This window comes from Lissotriton vulgaris, chromosome 6 (assembly GCF_964263255.1).
Source record: "Lissotriton vulgaris chromosome 6, aLisVul1.2, whole genome shotgun sequence".
Lineage (NCBI taxonomy): Eukaryota > Metazoa > Chordata > Amphibia > Caudata > Salamandridae > Lissotriton > Lissotriton vulgaris.
Genome location: NC_141694.1, coordinates 1,102,738,204 through 1,102,757,369, shown reverse-complemented (window position 1 = coordinate 1,102,757,369; position 19,166 = coordinate 1,102,738,204). Strand labels below are relative to the sequence as shown.

The 19,166-nt window shown below is 49.8% G+C and overlaps 1 protein-coding gene across 1 annotated transcript in view; it reads right to left on the bottom strand.

The window, feature by feature from the left end:
* Window positions 1–14,522: 14,522 nt before the first annotated feature.
* FUCA2 (alpha-L-fucosidase 2) overlaps window positions 14,523–19,166 on the bottom strand; it is a 245,501-nt gene continuing 240,857 nt past the window's right edge. The window contains exon 7 of the mRNA XM_086927169.1: window positions 14,523–16,568. Within this exon, the coding sequence (XP_086783295.1) occupies window positions 16,428–16,568 (141 nt within the window). The 3' untranslated portion in view covers window positions 14,523–16,427. The remainder of the gene's footprint in view (window positions 16,569–19,166) is intronic.

Below are 19,166 nucleotides of genomic sequence, written 5' to 3'. Positions count from 1 at the left end.
CTAATTTACAGGCATCTTAGATGTGCAGCTACTACCTCTGTGTACCTGGAGACAGTAAAGAGTTTGACTTCTTGATGAATGGATGGTTCTCATGTTGACAGTTTTGAACCCTACTCTGAAGCAGAGACATTTGCACTGTGTCTCTGTCGCTACAGCATGAAAATATGAATATTGCAGGTCAACAAAAATCACCCATTCAAGGTCTGGAGGAGGGTTCTCTCTCACAGAGGGGTCTGTGTCTGGAGCCTGGCTGGAGGAACTTGATAGCCATCTGGAATTCCATGTGTCTGACAGTGGCCAACAATTAGAAGCCAAAACTGCGGTTCTTTTAGGGCTTTATGGTGGGGTGAGTGCAAAGTAGACATTTTGCCTCTCACTTGACCCATCAATTTTCCACGTTTCGCAGCCTGAGAGAGCAAGAGAAAGACCAGATCTATGCATTTCCACTCTTTGTGAGGTTCAAAAGGGTAGCAGCCCAAGTAAGAAGACAACCGGTGTACAACATTTTGGTCACAACACTTTTGAGAGCCCAAGCATAGTTTTCCATTCCCAGAGAACTATCGTAAGACTTTCCAATCCTGCTTTCCCAGTCCCAAGCTATGCAGTCTGTGTCAAGTGCACCATGGTCTGGAGGATTTCAGGAGCAGATAGACAGCCCCTGGACTTCTGTCGTAGGAGGAGGAGTTTATCCTCAGAGTGTGGGCAGATGGGCCAGTCAAATGATACAGGTTAACATAGGGAGGGTGTTCTAGATGGTGTTTGGGACAGGGTCTGAATTCAGTGGAGATAGACTTTGCTCACATGATACATTTCTTATTCAAACTTGCAAGTTCAGCTATGACATGTGAATGCATAAATTCATTTTAGTCTACAATTTTCTCAGGTAATGTCCCTATTGGGATTGCTTCACTTGGGGAGTACCCCATGGTTTGCAGGCTCCTCATGGGAGCATCGTTTTTGTGACCAATGGAAACTAAATACTCCCACCTGTGGGACCTTCATATGGTCCTTAACTTGCTGCTATCATGGGTCAAGGGTGCAGAATTAATTTAGTTCCCTGTAGAGGTTATCCTCTAAATTGACTATGCCACTATGTCTGGTCTCCTTAAGGAGATATCGGATTTAAAGGCACTAGATTTGTTGAGCAGAGCGTTGACCCTGGAAGTCATAACTTCTAATGTTGACAGGATGACCAAGTTTAATACCTGTATGATCTCTTTCCTCGCATTCCCGAATGTACCGAAGTTATGTGCAGTCAGATTTATAAAGGATTATGAGAAATGACATGAGAAGTAACACCCAAAGGGGACATACAACTCCTCGTTTCTATTAGGAAACTATTTGCTACAGTATCCTTACCAACAATAGCAAGGTAGGTACTTTGGATGATGGTAGAGGCCACTACTGATAATTCGAGGTTTGGTGCTCACTCCGCAGGGGGTACTAGGACATCCTAACCCTTTTTAATTGGGAAGCATGCTTGAAGATGTCCAAGGAGCTGCTAACTGGTTAAATATTTTAACTTTCAACAGGTTTTACTTTAGGCTGGTGGGATGTATAAGCTTCATGTTAATGAGGCAGCGTTGAACAAAAAGAATGCTTACCTCCGGTCTTGGCACAGAATGTCAAATTTCCTAGCTAGTTTGTGTTAGACCTGTCAGATTTTTGGGTGGACTCCCATTATATATATTTTTTGGTCCCTTTCTGCCTCCCATTCTTTTTGTCCACCAGCCCTTTTTTTGTGTGGCTTTAGGTCTCCGGGTGCCCCACCAGTGCTATCCAGTGCTGAGGTACAGGTGCGCCTTCCTAAAATGGTGGGCGGGTTCCTAAGATGGACGCCTGTCAGGAATTACAAAAAAGGGGTGGGGTCGCACACTACTCACACACCGGCGGAAGTTGCCCCTAAGGACTCTGGTCATTGTAGTAGAGTGTTCGCGATGCATCATCTTTCGATCTTGCTATCTTCGCTGTCTTCGCCATCCCTGGACACGTGTTTTGGGTTTTCAACCCTCGTCAGCAGGGATAGGCAGTGTTCTGGGGTCGCCGATGGCTGCCAATATCTGCCAGGTATAGTACCACTCCGGCGAGTAGGTGCGGGATCCCAGGCTCGTCAGCCCGCTGCTCAAGGGGGCTTTAAGTTACAAAAAAGGGGTGGGGTCGCACACTACTCACACACCGGTGAAAGTTGCCCCTAAGGACTCTGGTCATTGTAGTAGAGTGTTCGCGATGCATCATCTTTCGATCTTGCTATCTTCGCTGTCTTCGCCATCCCTGGACACGTGTTTCGGGTTTTCAACCCTCGTCAGCAGGGATAGGCAGTGTTCTGGGGTCGCCGATGGCTGCCAATATCTGCCAGGTATAGTACCACTCCGGCGCGTAGGTGCGGGATCCCAGGCTCGTCAGCCTGGAATGGTGGAGTAGCGTGCGACCTATGAACTTTGTACTTAATTACGGCTCCCTTGAGCCTTCGAGCTGACGAGCTCAGGTAACGCCCTACGGGCCCGGAGAGGTACCATACCCGATAACACTTTGGCAGCCTGCACAGCAACCCCTGAAACTCATCCTACACTCTGCTGATGACGGACAATAATCCAGAAACACCGGTGTCCAGAGTTGGCCTGCAACTGTGCATCACACTTCGGAACTTTTGATAAGCGCACCCGCTTTGAGAAAACTACATCTACCGTGATGCTCCTGGGGTACACACGCTGGAATGGTGGAGTAGCGTGCGACCTATGAACTTTGTACTTAATTACGGCTCCCTTGAGCCTTCGAGCTGACGAGCTCAGGTAACGCCCTACACGCCCGGAGAGGTACCATACCCGATAACACTTTGGCAGCCTGCACAGCAACCCCTGAAACTCATCCTACACTCTGCTGATGACGGACAATAATCCAGAAACACCGGTGTCCAGAGTTGGCCTGCAACTGTGCATCACACTTCGGAACTTTTGATAAGCGCACCCGCTTTGAGAAAACTACATCTACTGTGATGCTCCTGGGGTACACACGCTGGAATGGTGGAGTAGCGTGCGACCTATGAACTTTGTACTTAATTACGGCTCCCTTGAGCCTTCGAGCTGATGAGCTCAGGTAACGCCCTACGCGCCCGGAGAGGTACCATACCCGATAACACTTTGGCAGCCTGCACAGCAACCCCTGAAACTCATCCTACACTCTGCTGATGACGGACAATAATCCAGAAACACCGGTGTCCAGAGTTGGCCTGCAACTGTGCATCACACTTCGGAACTTTTGATAAGCGCACCCGCTTTGAGAAAACTACATCTACGGTGATGCTCCTGGGGTACACACGCTGGAATGGTGGAGTAGCGTGCGACCTATGAACTTTGTACTTAATTACGGCTCCCTTGAGCCTTCGAGCTGACGAGCTCAGGTAACGCCCTACGCGCCCGGAGAGGTACCATACCCGATAACACTTTGGCAGCCTGCACAGCAACCCCTGAAACTCATCCTACACTCTGCTGATGACGGACAATAATCCAGAAACACCGGGTCCAGAGTTGGCCTGCAACTGTGCATCACACTTCGGAACTTTTGATAAGCGCACCCGCTTTGAGAAAACTACATCTACCGTGATGCTCCTGGGGTACACACGCTGGAATGGTGGAGTAGCGTGCGACCTATGAACTTTGTACTTAATTACGGCTCCCTTGAGCCTTCGAGCTGACGAGCTCAGGTAACGCCCTACGCGCCCGGAGAGGTACCATACCCGATAACACTTTGGCAGCCTGCACAGCAACCCCTGAAATTCATCCTACACTCTGCTGATGACGGACAATAATCCAGAACCACTGGTGTCCAGAGTTGGCCTGCAACTGTGCATCACACTTCGGAACTTTTGATAAGCGCACCCGCTTTGAGAAAACTACATCTACCGTGATGCTCCTGGGGTACACATGCTGGAATGGTGGAGTAGCGTGCGACCTATGAACTTTGTACTTAATTACGGCTCCCTTGAGCCTTCGAGCTGACGAGCTCAGGTAACGCCCTACGCGCCCGGAGAGGTACCATACCCGATAACACTTTGCAGCCTGCACAGCAACCCCTGAAACTCATCCTACACTCTGCTGATGACGGACAATAATCCAGAAACACCGGTGTCCAGAGTTGGCCTGCAACTGTGCATCACACTTCGGAACTTTTGATAAGCACACCCGCTTTGAGAAAACTACATCTACCGTGATGCTCCTGGGATACACACGCTGGAATGGTGGAGTAGCGTGCGACCTATGAGCTTTGTACTTAATTACGGCTCCCTTGAGCCTTCGAGCTGACGAGCTCAGGTAACGCCCTACGCGCCCGGAGAGGTACCATACCCGATAACACTTTGGCAGCCTGCACAGCAACCCCTGAAACTCATCCTACACTCTGCTGATGACGGACAATAATCCAGAAACACCGGTGTCCAGAGTTGGCCTGCAACTGTGCATCACACTTCGGAACTTTTGATAAGCGCACCCGCTTTGAGAAAACTACATCTACCGTGATGCTCCTGGGGTACACACGCTGGAATGGTGGAGTAGCGTGCGACCTATGAACTTTGTACTTAATTACGGCTCCCTTGAGCCTTCGAGCTGACGAGCTCAGGTAACGCCCTACGCGCCCGGAGAGGTACCATACCCGATAACACTTTGGCAGCCTGCACAGCAACCCCTGAAACTCATCCTACACTCTGCTGATGACGGACAATAATCCAGAAACACCGGTGTCCAGAGTTGGCCTGCAACTGTGCATCACACTTCGGAACTTTTGATAAGCGCACCCGCTTTGAGAAAACTACATCTACCGTGATGCTCCTGGGGTACACACGCTGGAATGGTGGATTAGCGTGCGACCTATGAACTTTGTACTTAATTACGGCTCCCTTGAGCCTTCGAGCTGACGAGCTCAGGTAACGCCCTACGCGCCCGGAGAGGTACCATACCCGATAACACTTTGGCAGCCTACACAGCAACCCCTGAAACTCATCCTACACTCTGCTGATGACGGACAATAATCCAGAAACACCGGTGTCCAGAGTTGGCCTGCAACTGTGCATCACACTTCGGAACTTTTGATAAGCGCACCCGCTTTGAGAAAATTACATCTACCGTGATGCTCTTGGGGTACACACGCTGGAATGGTGGAGTAGCGTGCGACCTATGAACTTTGTGCCTGTCAGGAATTACCTCAGAGCTTTTGGGCCATAGGATAACATTGGAGAGTTCCAGAACCTTCCAGGCCATTCTAGTGATCAGGGCCCTGGCTATATAAGGGTGGACACTGGGCGGCCATTTTGTTCATATCTAGGCTGGCTGGAGTGTAGACTGTAGAGTAGGGGGATTGTGACTCAGGCTGACTTGATTGCTCTTAGGGGCTGCTAGTTAGTAGTGGGGGCTGCCCTCCTTCCTGCTGATCTGACCCTGCTGGAGGAAAAGGAGAGAGTACCATTCCCAGATGTCCACCAGATGAAAAGGACTAAACTATATAACTAACCGGTGAGAGTGATCTGGCTGTACCTCAGGAGCCTCAGGAGAATTTGTCAAGCGGAAGCAGGAACCTTGATTAAACCCTCTGGAATAGCCCGGAGATATAAAGCTTGCTCTGACTGGCCGATTTGCCTCATTGGTGTGGTGCTGTACTACCTGAGGTTACAGACTGCTAGCTCTGACCCCAGTGTCTTGGATAGAGCTCCTGTATTTACCCCTTTCTTCATGCCTTCCTGAGATTTTGTGTCGCCGAGATTGCTTGATTGAGCGATTCCCGCTCAAGGTGTGAGGGGAGGTGGAGCAGCGCCAGCCGGGAAGAGACGCTGGGCGGGGTCGCTTAGCAACCGGACTCCGGCCCAGCGCATTGCTTCTTCTTGTCAAGACGGCGCTCTGCTGTGGCGGAAGTAGGGCGGCTTGTCAGCGGTGCCAGGTTGTCCCTCGGCTGACTCCCCAGCGGATCGAGAGAGTGCGCGGGGTGTGACCTGACAGCTGCGAGGCCCAGGAAGAGTTACAACGCGGTCCAGTCTCAGTCCCCGCTCCGCTTGGGGTAGAGTGTTAAGACCCGAGAGGGGAAGTAGGAGGGAGACCGGACTGCTGACTCGATCCCCGGTAAACTGAAGAAGACGCCGGTTGGGCGCAGAGGTAAACTGGGAACCCCCATAGCGAAGGGTAGAGAAGGAAAGAAGTGAAATGCTGTAGGGAGAGGGAGGTCTGCCAAGGAGTGGGGAATGTGACAGAATCCAGGACCAGAGGAATTCACTCGACGAACCAAAAGTGACTAATTAAGATTTGTGGGAGTAGATAATAATCCTCAGACTCCCCCAGAGATAGATCCCGCTTAAGCATATTTCTGCCCAGTGGTAAAAGGAGAGTGCCCGCAAACTCTCCCTATTGGTGACTCGAGAATAAATGTCTTCTCTAGATTCATTCAGAATGAGAACCCTGCTGACATGGAATGTCATTAATCTTTTATGCTTGACAGTTGCACACATTTGTTATGCTATTAGTCAATGTACCTTTTTGATCAGGGAAATAACACCCAGATACAGTTAAACCATTCAATGAATATTGTCTACTGTAGCTCAAGCTGAATGTATTTAAGATTTGGGTGTTTGGTCTGCCATAAGTAATTTGATGTCCTGTCCAGATACTGTATTTAACTTTTGAAAAGAATGACCAAGAACAATTTGCTGAATATTGAAATCCTCATTTGGCCATCACAATATAAAGAGATAAAGCTTCAATTTTTTTTTTTTTAATTTTTACTTTTGGTATAGTAAGAGAAAGGGGGAAAAATAAGAGAGAGAAAAAGACAGAAAAAAAAAGGCGGCAGTTCCGCAACATCACCCACTCAAGGGGCCTGTAAGAATCCAAAACAGAGGCTTCTGTGGTAACATATGACATCAACATGGGCAGGTCTCAAAGTCAGTGCTTGCCAATGAAGAGAGAAGAAATCAGAGTTAATCGTTCCATGGCTCAACGGCAGTTCTCCCCAAGGGGTGACCTTTCCCATAGGCTAGTTTTGCTGCTAAAGCCTCCATGCTTCAAATAGCCTCCATCAACAGTGCTGTGCCGCAACAGGAGACAAACTAACGCCCTCAAAGTATTCCCCACCCAACCCCCCCCCCCTAGGTGGTAGCGCCGACATACTCTTTCAGTCTCAGTTCCTCAATCATACTAACAGGTTAAATCTGGAAAAGGTGAAGGGCACGCAGGGCAGAAGGGCATACCGCAGATGGCAAACCCCGTGACAAGAAACGAACCAATGGTCCCCAACGAAACATAACATTTTTAAAATTGCCCAGGAAGATGTCCGCCATTCTCTCCATGCTCAATAATCTCTAGAGTCTAGCGTGCCATAATGATATAGCCGGGGCAGTCGATTTCTTCCAAGCTGCAGCTAGTGTAAGTTTAGCGGCTCCAAGGCAGAGCTATATCATTTGTTTATCCGCCTTAGTTTGATGTTCCAACAGTGGGTCCCGAAGACCCAGGAGAACATAGGACAAAGAGTCCGGGATCGGATACCCTAGGATGTCCTTGATGTGGGACAGAATTTCGGCCCAGAACGGTCGGATGATCGGGCAGTCCCACCAAATGTGGCGGAAGTCTCCCAACAGACCACAGCCCCTCCAACATCGGTCAGAAGAAGCAGGAAATATGATATGTAGTTTGGATGGGTAGAGGTACCAATCTAGCATGGTTTTAAGGTGGGCTTCACGTAAGTCCACAGAGTGATTGTGAGCTGCAATATCCCGCCAGAGACCTTTCCATTCCTCCCCTGCTATGTCTCGGCCCAGGATGACCTCCCAGTGGTCCATGTAGCGAGGACGGGGAGAGACCGTCGTGGTCAGCAATAGTCCATATAGGAAGGAAATCGTCCCCTTCATCGTGGAGGCACGGAGGATGAAGGCCTCAAAGGGCGAGAGCGGTCTTGTAGCGGCCTCCCTCAGTCCCGTCGAGGTCGCCCAGTGGAGCAGCTGAGCGTGACGGAAGCGTTCCGTGGCCGAGAGACCATAGTCACGCATGCAGTTATGGAATGTGAGAGGTTCCACTCCATGGAACAAGTGAGTAAGGGCTCTGCATCCTTCCTCTCTCCATAACCGGAAGGGTCCCTCCTGCATCGCAGGCGGGAAGGCCGGATTAAAATGCAATGGGGTAAAGGGGGAAGGAAATGTCGTCCAGCGATCATCACCCGTGATCGAGTCCCACACCTTCAAGACCGTGCCTGTTCTGATGTAGGCGTTCTTAGGCCTATCCACCTTGGGCTTCCAGGCCAGATCCCAGATCGATCTCCCGGCCACACTCCTGTCCATGCGCAGCCAGTGCTTCTCCGAAAGCTGCTGCGACCACTCAACCAACACCCGTAGTTGCGCGGCTTTGTAGTACAAGTGCATGTCGGGGAGACCCACTCCTGCCTCCCTCCGAGGACGTTGTAAAATAGCAATGGAGAAGCGTGCCCGGCCCCCCTGCCAAATGAATTTCAGTAATAAGGTTTTAAGGCGTCAGAAGAAATCCATCTCCATGGGGATAGGGAGGGCCTGAAAGAGACACAAAAACCTAGGGAGGAGGACCATTTTGATTGTATGGATCCTACCAAGCCAAGAGATATATTTCGGCTTCCAACGGTCCATTTCCGCTCGAACCGCCGCCAACATTGGTGGGAAGTTCGCTGCGAATGAAGATCGTATTGTAGGGGTCAGACAGACTCCCAGATACAATAGGGAGGTAGACGCCCATGCCAAAGGCGTGAGCGAACGCACTTGCTCCAGGTCTGCCGAAAAGAGAGTCAAGTTTAGAATATACGATTTATCAAAGTTAACCTTAAATCCGGCCACAGTTTCAAAGTCGGACAGCAAGGTTTGAATATGTGGTAGGGAATGAGCTGGCTCCCCCACCGACAGCAACACGTCGTCCGCAAAGAGGGAGATTTTGTGCTGTTCACCCGTAAAGGGGAGTCCCTTTATCTGATCCTGCTCTCGCACCGCAAGGGCCAGGGGCTCAATGCTCAAGGCAAAGAGGAGAGGGGAAAGGGGGCACCCCTGCCTCGTACCCCGGGAGTGAGCAAAACTGGCGGAGCGATGTCCATTGATCACCACCTTAGAGCTAGGGCAGCTGTCGTTCGCCCGGATCATTGTGATAAACTGGTGCGAAAAGCCAAAGGCCTCAAGGGTGCGGAACATGAATCTCCAGTCAACCCGGTCAAAGGCTTTTTCCGCATCAAGCCCACTAGTACCGCCGGGATCCGAAACCGGGTGGCCTTTTCTATTAGGTGTATTACCCGCCGCAAGTTGTCATGCGTCTGGCGACCTTTAATAAACCTGGACTGATCCGGTGGATGATAGCCGGCATCAGATCCTGGAGCCTGCGTGCAATGATAGTGGAATATAATTTAGCATCTATATTGAGGAGTGCCATCGGGCGATACGACGAGCATTTGGAGAGATCCTTCTCCGGCTTGGGGATCACGGTTATCATGGCTTCTGCCATAGTGCCCGAGGTTTTCCCAGTGACCGCCATTTCATTGAAAAGCGACACCAAGAAATCGCACAGCTCAGCCGCAAAGGACTTATAAAACAGGGCAGTATAGCCGTCTGGACCCGGCGCCTTATGGAGTTTCAAATCCCTGATGGCATCTAACACTTCCGATCTGGAGATGGGGGCAGCCAAAAGCTCATTCCACTCCTTAGAGACCTGTGGGATGGGGAGGTCAGCCAGGAACCGATCCTGAGCTGCTTGATCCAGAGAGTCGCCCTCATTGAGTGCCTCATAGAAGTGGCCAAAGATATCAGCCTTATCCGCATCTCTATGTCGCAGTGAACCAGACGGATCTTGGATTCCACCAATGTAGTTCCTCTCTCTCTTATCCCGGAGCTGGCGGGCCAGGTGCCTTCCCACCTTATTCCCCTGTGAGTAGGAGAGACGCCTAAGCCGCAGGAGGGTAAATTCAGCCCGGTTGTTGTAGTGGGCCTTCAATTTACTCCGCATCGCCGTCAACGGTCTGAGAGTCGCTCTAGACAGGTTTGTTTTATGCGCCTGTTCCAAGACGGCAAGTTCCGCCTCTAAATCCTCCCTCTCCTTTCTCCTTAGCCTATTGAGGTTAGCATTGAGGCCCAAGCAGTTACCCCGCAAGGAGGCCTTGCACGCATCCCACGTATTGAAGAGCGAAGTATCCACAACCGGATTGAGGGCCAGAAACTCCCCAATAGCCTTCCGTAACTCCTTACAGGATGCATCATCCCGAATAAGCGCTGGTGGAAAGTACCATTTCCTCAAGCCATCACCCCCCGTCGACCAGTGGAGCCAGAGAACCAGCAAGCTATGATCTGATGCGGAGAACGGGAAAACGCTAGAATCACGGACATCTCCCCTGAGGGCTTGGCTCAAAAATATATGATCCAGACGGGAATAAGTATGATGAACATGGGAAAAGAAGGTATAATCCCTAGTTTGTGGATGCAGGAAACGCCAACTATCAATCAATCCAAGCTCCCCCACAAGACGCTGTGTTTCAGTGGAAAAGACCCCAGTGTCCGCTCTTTGGGCTCGGGAGCTATCTAAATCCTTGTCCCAAACCATGTTGAAATCCCCCATTAAGAGCAAATGCCCCTCCACAAAGTCCCCCACCCTATCCAACAAGTCCTGGAGAAAACCATTCTGCCCAGAGTTGGGGGCGTATACCACCACAAACGTGCATACTCTGCCGTAAAGCACTCCCTTGACCATCAGCCAGCGCCCCTCTTTGTCACAACTAATCCCCATAGGCTGGAAGTGTAGGGACGCCCGAAACATAAGAGCCACCCCCCTGTGTTTGGTGGATACCGAGGACCTATAGATGAGAGGGAAATGTCTGTGTCGGAGCCGGAGCTCATCTCTACGTGCCAGATGAGTCTCTTGGAGACCCACGATATCCAGGTGATGGTCAGATAAATATTTCCAAATCTTCTGGCGTTTCTGTGGGGAATTGAGGCCCTTTACATTCCACTTTCCAATACTAATCGGCATGATGAACCATCAGAACCCATCGCTGTGTACTCGCTCCAACAACATGACCATGCATCCACCCCTCCAGAGGCAGCCAGACCCCTCCCCGGTCCACACCCAGTACCCACCTCTCATCGCCCAGCCCATCCCCCCCAGACCCCAGCTTCCCAAGCCAAGACCAAGAGTCCCTCGGGGCCCAATCCCACTGCCTCCAGGGTAGATATGCAATTACAACACCAATCCGGCAAGCATTCCCGCCTAGAATCCTGAGAGACAGAGTCCCATTCGCCTCACCTTCAGAAGGAAAAAAACACACTACGCACACATTCTGGACGCCACCACCTCCCTGCCCAACATTAATCCGCACCCCAACAATCCCCCCCCTCAATTGCCCCCCGACCCTTCCAGTCCCCCCCCGCCGCAAAAGAACAAACCAAAACCCGAACAATGAACCTAGCAGACCCAGTGAACAGTAGTTGGTAGAGTTCCTCCTGGGCCGGGAACGGGGCACCATTGTTGGGTCCCCTAAGGCCACGGTCCGGGGTGTCTTCTCAAAAAGTACAATCAAACCCACGGTACCGGAGTTCACGTGTCCCTCCGGCACCAACCAGCCAGCGGCTCAAGGATCAGGCCACTCCGGAGCTCTGCTGTGAGGACGCCAAAGTCGCTGAGGCCACCGAAGCCACTGCATCCCCCCTCTCCTGTAGGCTCGCAGTACGATCAGGCCGTCTACGATCCGTGTCCGGGCCCACTCTCTGCCAAGAGGAAGACCATCTACGCCTCCTCGATGGTGATTCGCCAGCCTCCTGTGAAGGTGTCACGTCGTCCAGGCCCAGAAGATCCTTCGCCACTTGAAGAGAACGTATTTGCGCTAGCCTGTTTTGCCACCTAAAGGTGATGCGGAAGGGGTGACCCCACGAGTAGGAAATGTTGCGTTCCCGAAGAAAGGTGGTCACTGGACGGAACTCCCGCCTCTTCTGGAGAGTCGATGCCGCCAGGTCCTGGTAAAGCTGCGGGCGGTGCTCTCTGAATTGCAATACTGGGATAGCCCATGCTTTCCGCAGGATACGTTCCTTTAATTGGAAGTCATGCACACAGACTAGAATGTCCGGGGGCGGTGCCCCTCCCCGCCTCGGCAGCCTGACCCTGTGAACTCTGTGCATTCTGATGTCCTGTACATCCTCTGCGTCCAGTATCTGCAAGAAGAGAGCTTGGACGTAGCCTCGTAGGTCCCCTGCTTCACCGTCCCATGGTACCGCGTGAATGCGGATGTTGTTCCGGCGGGAACGGTTCTCCAGGTCCTCCGTATGAGTCTGGAGGTCCAAGTTCTGCTCCGTGAGCCGAATGATATCCTGCTGAAGTTGGTGGACATCGTTCGCCTTGCTTAAGTCATGGTCTTCCAAGGTCGCCACCTGCTCTCCTATGCCGTCCACATCCCTCTGCACTTCCCGGAGATCCGACGCCAGTTGGGCGCGAAGTTCGGATATGTCCTCCTTAATGGATGCGAAGAGTTCCGTCATGAAGGCCTTGGTTGCAGGGGCCTCATCATCCGATTGCTTGGGCGACACGCTGGGCTCGGGGGACGTTGGTTGCTGAGAGTTTTTCGACGCGCCATCTTTGCCAGGTTTCCCTTTGCCCAGCGTAGAGGACATCGTGGCACCCCTTCACCAACAGGGAGTCAGGACAGCACACCACCCTCCAGCAGCCACCGGACCGTCAAAACAAATGCCCCTCCCGTACAGGTGCCGCCAGGGCAGTGTTCCTCAGGCGTCAGGCTAGGCCTCCAACCCAGTGGCGCGCACGGCGCCACTGCGGGTCGGCGCCGCTGCGGGTCGCCGCCGCTGGTCAAAGTCAGGCTCAGATCCTCCCAAGAACACTCAGCTCACCACCTTGGCCAGGCGTCCATGCACTGCACCCCGACACTCGTAGCTCTGATCCACTACTACCAGCCAGGCTCAGCAGGCCACTTTAGCATCACCTGGTGTGGACCAACAGAGGCAACCAGGCAGCGGGCCCCCAACAGCAAAGCAGACCGCGGTCTCCAGTCAGCTCTCTGGGGTAGGGCCACCCCTAAAGGCAGGCAGCAGTGGGCGCTAATGACTCTCAAGCCCCAGTCCAGGGGAGCGGCCCAGCAGGCTCCATGACCACCACACACCAGTGCAATCCACACACCCCCGGGGACAAAGCCAGCAAGGAGCCAAACCGCACTCAGCCCCACCTCTTTCCGCTCCGGATAGGCCTCAAAGCCCCGGCCTCCCGTAGCTCACCACTGCGCACCCGCTCAGCCGCCGGATCGGTAGTCACTCCTCCCGCAGGCGGCCTCCTCACATTTGCTGCAATTCTGGTGTCCGCTCCCTTCTAGCCCCAGCCGGGGTCCGTACGGGCACAGCAGCGGGTGCGGGCGTAGGCTCCACCTTGCCCAGTGCTCGCCCAGGGTTCGACTCGGCTGCCGGCCCGCGGGAAGGCCGTGTTTCCAACCTCCGCTTCCTAGGCACCGGGAGCAAAACCAAGGCCACCGGCAGGACATCCGTGGCAGTGCGACTGCAGGTGACACTGCCGCGCGTGGAAACGGGGCCCCGAGAGGGTGCTACTCAATGCTGAGACTAGCGTGGCGCCGGAGGGACACTAGCACACGTCCTACTCCGTCGCCATCTTGGCCACGCCCCCACCAGCTTCAATATTTTTACTAAACAACTCAGATGGTGTGGTGTCATTTTTGGTGGGTTTGCACTGGGCTGTTGTAGTGAGTGTGATGCAAGCATGACACAGTCGCTTTCCTGATTTAGCCTTTCCACCCAGGACCACGCTACCCTAAGTGGACCGGCAGTCCCGGTTCCAACAGTGTAAAAAATCATTTATTCGTCTCTAAAGGACACAAGGTGTTCGAAAACTATGACCTGAGTATATTCATTTTTATTTTCCTAAAAAGGATTTCTAGGTAGATCATTTAATTGCGAAACTATAATGATACACACGGACTACGAAATTATGGATTGCACGTGTTAATGATGTTACATCTGAGTTTTCTTGTTTAATGACAGGACAGAGTAAACCACCACTAAAGAGCTGAACAAAGTGGAGATATCCGAAAAATGTTGTTGTGTTTAGTTTTTGTTAAGCTTTTAGAAAGGTTTCCGAGTAGAAGTGTGCATAATCCTCACCACATTGTCCTTAATAGAACTGAAACTTTCCTTCATGCTAGCAGGCAGGGCTCGAGTCGGGGTACCACGCGGGTGGACGGCGTCCCCCCACTTATTTTACTGGGGGGACGCCCTCCTCCCTGTCAAACAGTTGGAATGAACTCTTAGGCCTCTCTGGGACGAGGAGCTCGGCACCATTCGTGACGTCACTTCCTGTCGTGACGTCACTTCCGGTGACAGCGTCCGCCACTTATTTTTTTTTTACGACTTGTGCCCTGCTTGCGGGGGCATTTTACATTCTAATAAGGATCAATCTAGTTGCATAGGCCCCCGAAGTAGGAGTGCAGGGGCTGCTGTGGTGCCCCAAAATAACCATGCTGGAGTTCAGAAGGTACATGAGATACAAGGATGCATTTCAATTTTGTTTTTATTGCATTGCATTGACTGTGTGTTCAAAAACAAGGCCAAATGTCAGGCTGTGTCTTCTGACACACTGCAGCTTCTTCCCGGAACCTGGAGACTGGTGTTTACTTTCTCTGATTACAAAGTGAGAGGGTTTTGTAAAGTGAAGTAGGTTACATCTTGCTGTTGTACAGGGAGTGTGAAGCTAAAGGCTGTAGGATGTCGTTTTTTTCTGAAACACAACAAATGTCAACTACTGGAAATTAACTGTACAAATATTTCAAAATATATCAGTTAGGAAAGTACAAATGAAGCTCATTTATTTATAATTTTCAAGTGTAATGTAAACAAAGGTCTTAATACATCAAAAATATTCAAGACTATTTACTGGGTAATGCCCAAAATGTAAATATTCACTGAAATCCCACACATTTCCGCTCTATACAGTGCTGTTTGTAAATGACAGTGTTCTATCACACCATGCGCTAGTAATATATTTGTGACGGTGTGCTCCAAAATGTACCGGTAGCTGCATACTCAACCCATCCCACTCTCCTGCTGAAGGGGTGGGGGTCGTTTGCTACACTTATTCTTTGTGTGACACTTGGAATTTTCACAACCCCAATGACTTCAGAGGTGCCACTTTGAAGGCAGCTCCCAAACTGCTCCAGAATCACTGTCCAGGTGTATCACCTCCATTCAAGTCAACGCCCTAGGTGTGACCGTGTGTGCAAGACGAGGACTTGATCTTCCAGCATCTTCAACCAGAGCTGACTATTGTTCTTTCCACAGGCTCAGGGTCCTCAGTTGTAGCAGAACCTGAATCGGTCTCGACTGCATAGATGGAATCTTTGCAGCACTTTCCCTGGAGGCTATTGCCCCACTTATCCTGAAGCCACACTGATGGCTTGGCACTTCAATGGAGAATGGGAGGGAACTACAATAGACACTAACATTCTTGCAGGCATTATTGGAGATGTGCTGTACTTAGCATGCTTTGATACCTACAGTTAACTCTGTACCCCAAATCCTCTTTTTTTTTGTTGCGGTTGCAATTTTATACAGTATTGACTCAAGCCAAAGGCTTTGGAGCGCTTAACATGAGCACCAGGACACATTGCACAAGGCCACATTAATTTTTGGTAGGCACTGGGAAATTAAGTGATTTGCCCAGAATCACAGGATGTTGAGCCAACTCCGGTTCCTCTGATTCAAATTCGGCAGCTCACCGTTACGCCATATCCTCACTCCTTAACTAGGTTTATGCATTGGAGACCGGGATCACGGTCTCTGTGCTGCATACACAGCTGCTTTCGCAGTTCTAGTGTCTAAAAATTTTTTACAATTTACTTCATACATCTAGCTCAATGTGTTTTACGTCATAAAACTCCTGTACAAAACCAGGCTTGTCTTTTCAACAGGAAACAGAAGAACATATATGGCAGCTCTGTGACATCAGTGCTCCTGGATATCGATGCTCTTTAAGGTATCCGCTTAGATTTGTTTTGGCAGCTCCATAAGTGGCAGAGGAAGTGTTCTTCATCACTTAAATTACGAGTAAATTTGACTGTAATTTGGGGGTACAGTCTAGATGATGAAAGTGCTGGCATTGCAAACTATTCAAGGCAAATCAGGTAGAAAATGAAACACAAGTGTAAGACAACAAGATAGACTCAAAGTTTCATTGGCAAACAAATTCCCGCTTAAACCCTGATAAAAAAGGTGACACCAAAGCTCCCGAATAACGTTTGTTTTCTTCTAAAATCATGATATTGCTGCATTTTGCCATTTAGTAGCTAGTTCCAGGAAGGAATGCCATAGAACCATTGCAGGAATATGTTCCCTTATAACCACACAGAATTGATAAAGTAAAATAGTCTTTAGATTTCAGGGGTGTCTCTTTTTATGCTGTTCATTCAACCCAAACCAGTTTGAGAGTCCATGCCCATTTGCAGGGCATCTCACTGTAGGTTAGTGGAGGCAAAGACACTGCTATTCCCTGTTCCCCCATTGACAACCACGGCAGCGACTTCTCCCATCCAACCAGGTACACCTAAAAAAGGAAAGAGGTGGCTGTAAATAGTTACAAGTCAAATATATGGCATTTAAGTTTCATTTTAGAACAAGGCTAAAATGGTGAGAGAACATTATCCTGAACACTTTTACAAACCACAGATTTGCAGTTTACAATACTTTATCAGAAAGCAACATAGGGGCACATTTACTACATAACAGTGCTGGCTGATCTGCATCAAAGGGATAGACTAAACCACTGTTTACCCTGTTGCTTCCAATTTGAAGACAGAACAACATTCAGGGGAACCAGCATAGTCCCACTACTGATTAGCATAGCCAATAGGTTTTACTTTAATTATATTACAAAGAGGCAGGCTGCACAGAAACACAAGACAAATAACTGCATGTGAACATGCCTGTTTGCATGCGTTAGCACATTACAGGCAACCCCACTGTCTTTACCAATGTTTGATTAACCTTCAATGTCTTTTTCCTTCAAATAGAAAGATACGATTTCAAATATTACAATTAGTAATACATTTCATGGACAGGGCCAACTAAGTTCCTTGCTGCAAAGACATATAGTGGCCCCATTAAAACACGATATAATAAAAGGCATGAGGAGCTGATGGCTGCTTTCTATCTCTCAGTTCCTTGCCACAAGTTGTCTGACCCCTCGAGGTAAGTGAGTAAGTAAATGTTATTATGTATAGTTAATTAAAACCAATACAATCGTTGCATTTAAAACAATTTCTTAAAATGTGGTAAAAGAATGTAGTCTGTGTAATCGTCCTTATCGAAGACCATGCGGTGAGAGACCGAGAGTAGTTGTCTAGCAGTGTTCCCTGAGCCGGGGCGGGCTAGGCATTTGTAGCCCAAAGTTCGTCCATTAGGTGCCAGAACCAATGGTTACCGCCAGTTGTAGATTTGGCAGTCTTTGCTCTATCGTAGTCAGAAACTTGACGTATCTGCAGTTCAGTTTTGTATTCGCAGGGTTCAATTATGCAAGCACAGTCTGCCTTCGCGTGCTGGTCCCTATCTGCTTGAACTGGTCCCTTAGTAGCTGTCGGCGGACTTGTCGGAGCTCTTCACAGAGACAGGTCATGTGGAGTATGTCTCCTGTTGCTAGATTGCAGAGCGGGCAGACTTCCTGGCCATTGCTCCTGAGCCATGGTGGTTGGTGCTCTCTGCTGGGCAGGATCCCTAATCTATATCTCAAAAACTTCAGTTACCTCGAGGCAATATAGACAGAAATGCTGCTATAACTGCATGACCACAGTATCGGCATATGTGATCATTTAAAAGGCCCCTCGCCCTGCACTGCATGAACTTCAGACAGGATTCCTGTCTATAATCGGAGGAAATTTCTTCACCGTGGGCTGAAGCTGGGAAAGCTGCTGGCAAAGAATAGGCCACCCTTCTGAAACCATGTATACAATGGACAGAGGCGTATGAGACCTGGAGCTGATCTTAAATAACATTACTGCTCCAGGCTGGATTAATCTCCCAAGGTACTAGTGACCATTCCACTTATGCAGCGTTTGTCCAACTGGAAGAGACGCAAGACGCTAGGTCCTACAATGGGATTGTGGCCAACGCCAACAGATTTCATAGCTAGCCTCCCAAGCCAGGGGCATGCAGTAGCATATATGCGTTCAATATAAGGCATGGTGACTGTCAATGTGGAAAGAAGGTGAAAGGCACTTCGTACAGACAGTGTGCATGCGCAGTATACCTGTTTATCATGGGCGCGGCAGACTCCATCTACAGGCGGGATTACTGTACTGTGCGAGCACCTAAGAGATTTGTGTGTGCAAAGCAAGCTTTTCAAGCCATTGGAGAGGCTTTAGCTTCACAAGAGGCAGCTGCTTGCAAGAACCGAGAAAGTCTTTGGGTGGCTGTGCAGTCCAAGGCACCTGTTACCAAAACACCACGGATTGCCTTGTCTATAGAAGGGATGGATGAGAAAGAATAAAATGTGGTGTAGCAGAATGTACTTTTCAGATGTAAAAACAGTGCCTCGATTATATTAATGTAGGGAGTAGGATACAACTAAAAGCCAATAGAAAGCAGGTCAAACTTAAATTCTCCAGTAGGCTCATCCAAAATTCGGCTGACAAGGTGTTAAGTCAATAACTGGTGATTTCTGAGCTAAAGAGCCAAATGGATGAAGGGGCAGACCCAAAATCCCTTGCACCTTACACTAAGCATACAATAAATCAATACAATATAGTTAGCATAAATGACGCAAGTGCTGTTACATTTCAAGCTTAAATGAAGAAACAGGTACTAGGTAATATAGATTGTCCAAATCAATACATTCATTACAATGACAGGGTGCGTAATAACCACAAAAATAAACCTGGGGCCATATTCATGAGCCCCTTTGTATTGCTCTTGCACCATGCAAAGTGGTGCAAGAGCGATGCAAAAGAAAAATTAGATTTATGAAGCAACGCAAGGCTACCTTCCGTGGCCCTGCACGGCTTAATAAAATTCGAGCTATGTAACGTAGCACAAATCGCGGCGTTGCATTACTCTTTACCAGGGAGGTGTTTCCATGGGTGTTCCCACGCAAGATCCATGGATTTTGATGCATTCCCAGATTGACAAGAACCAGTAATCTTGGAAAAGA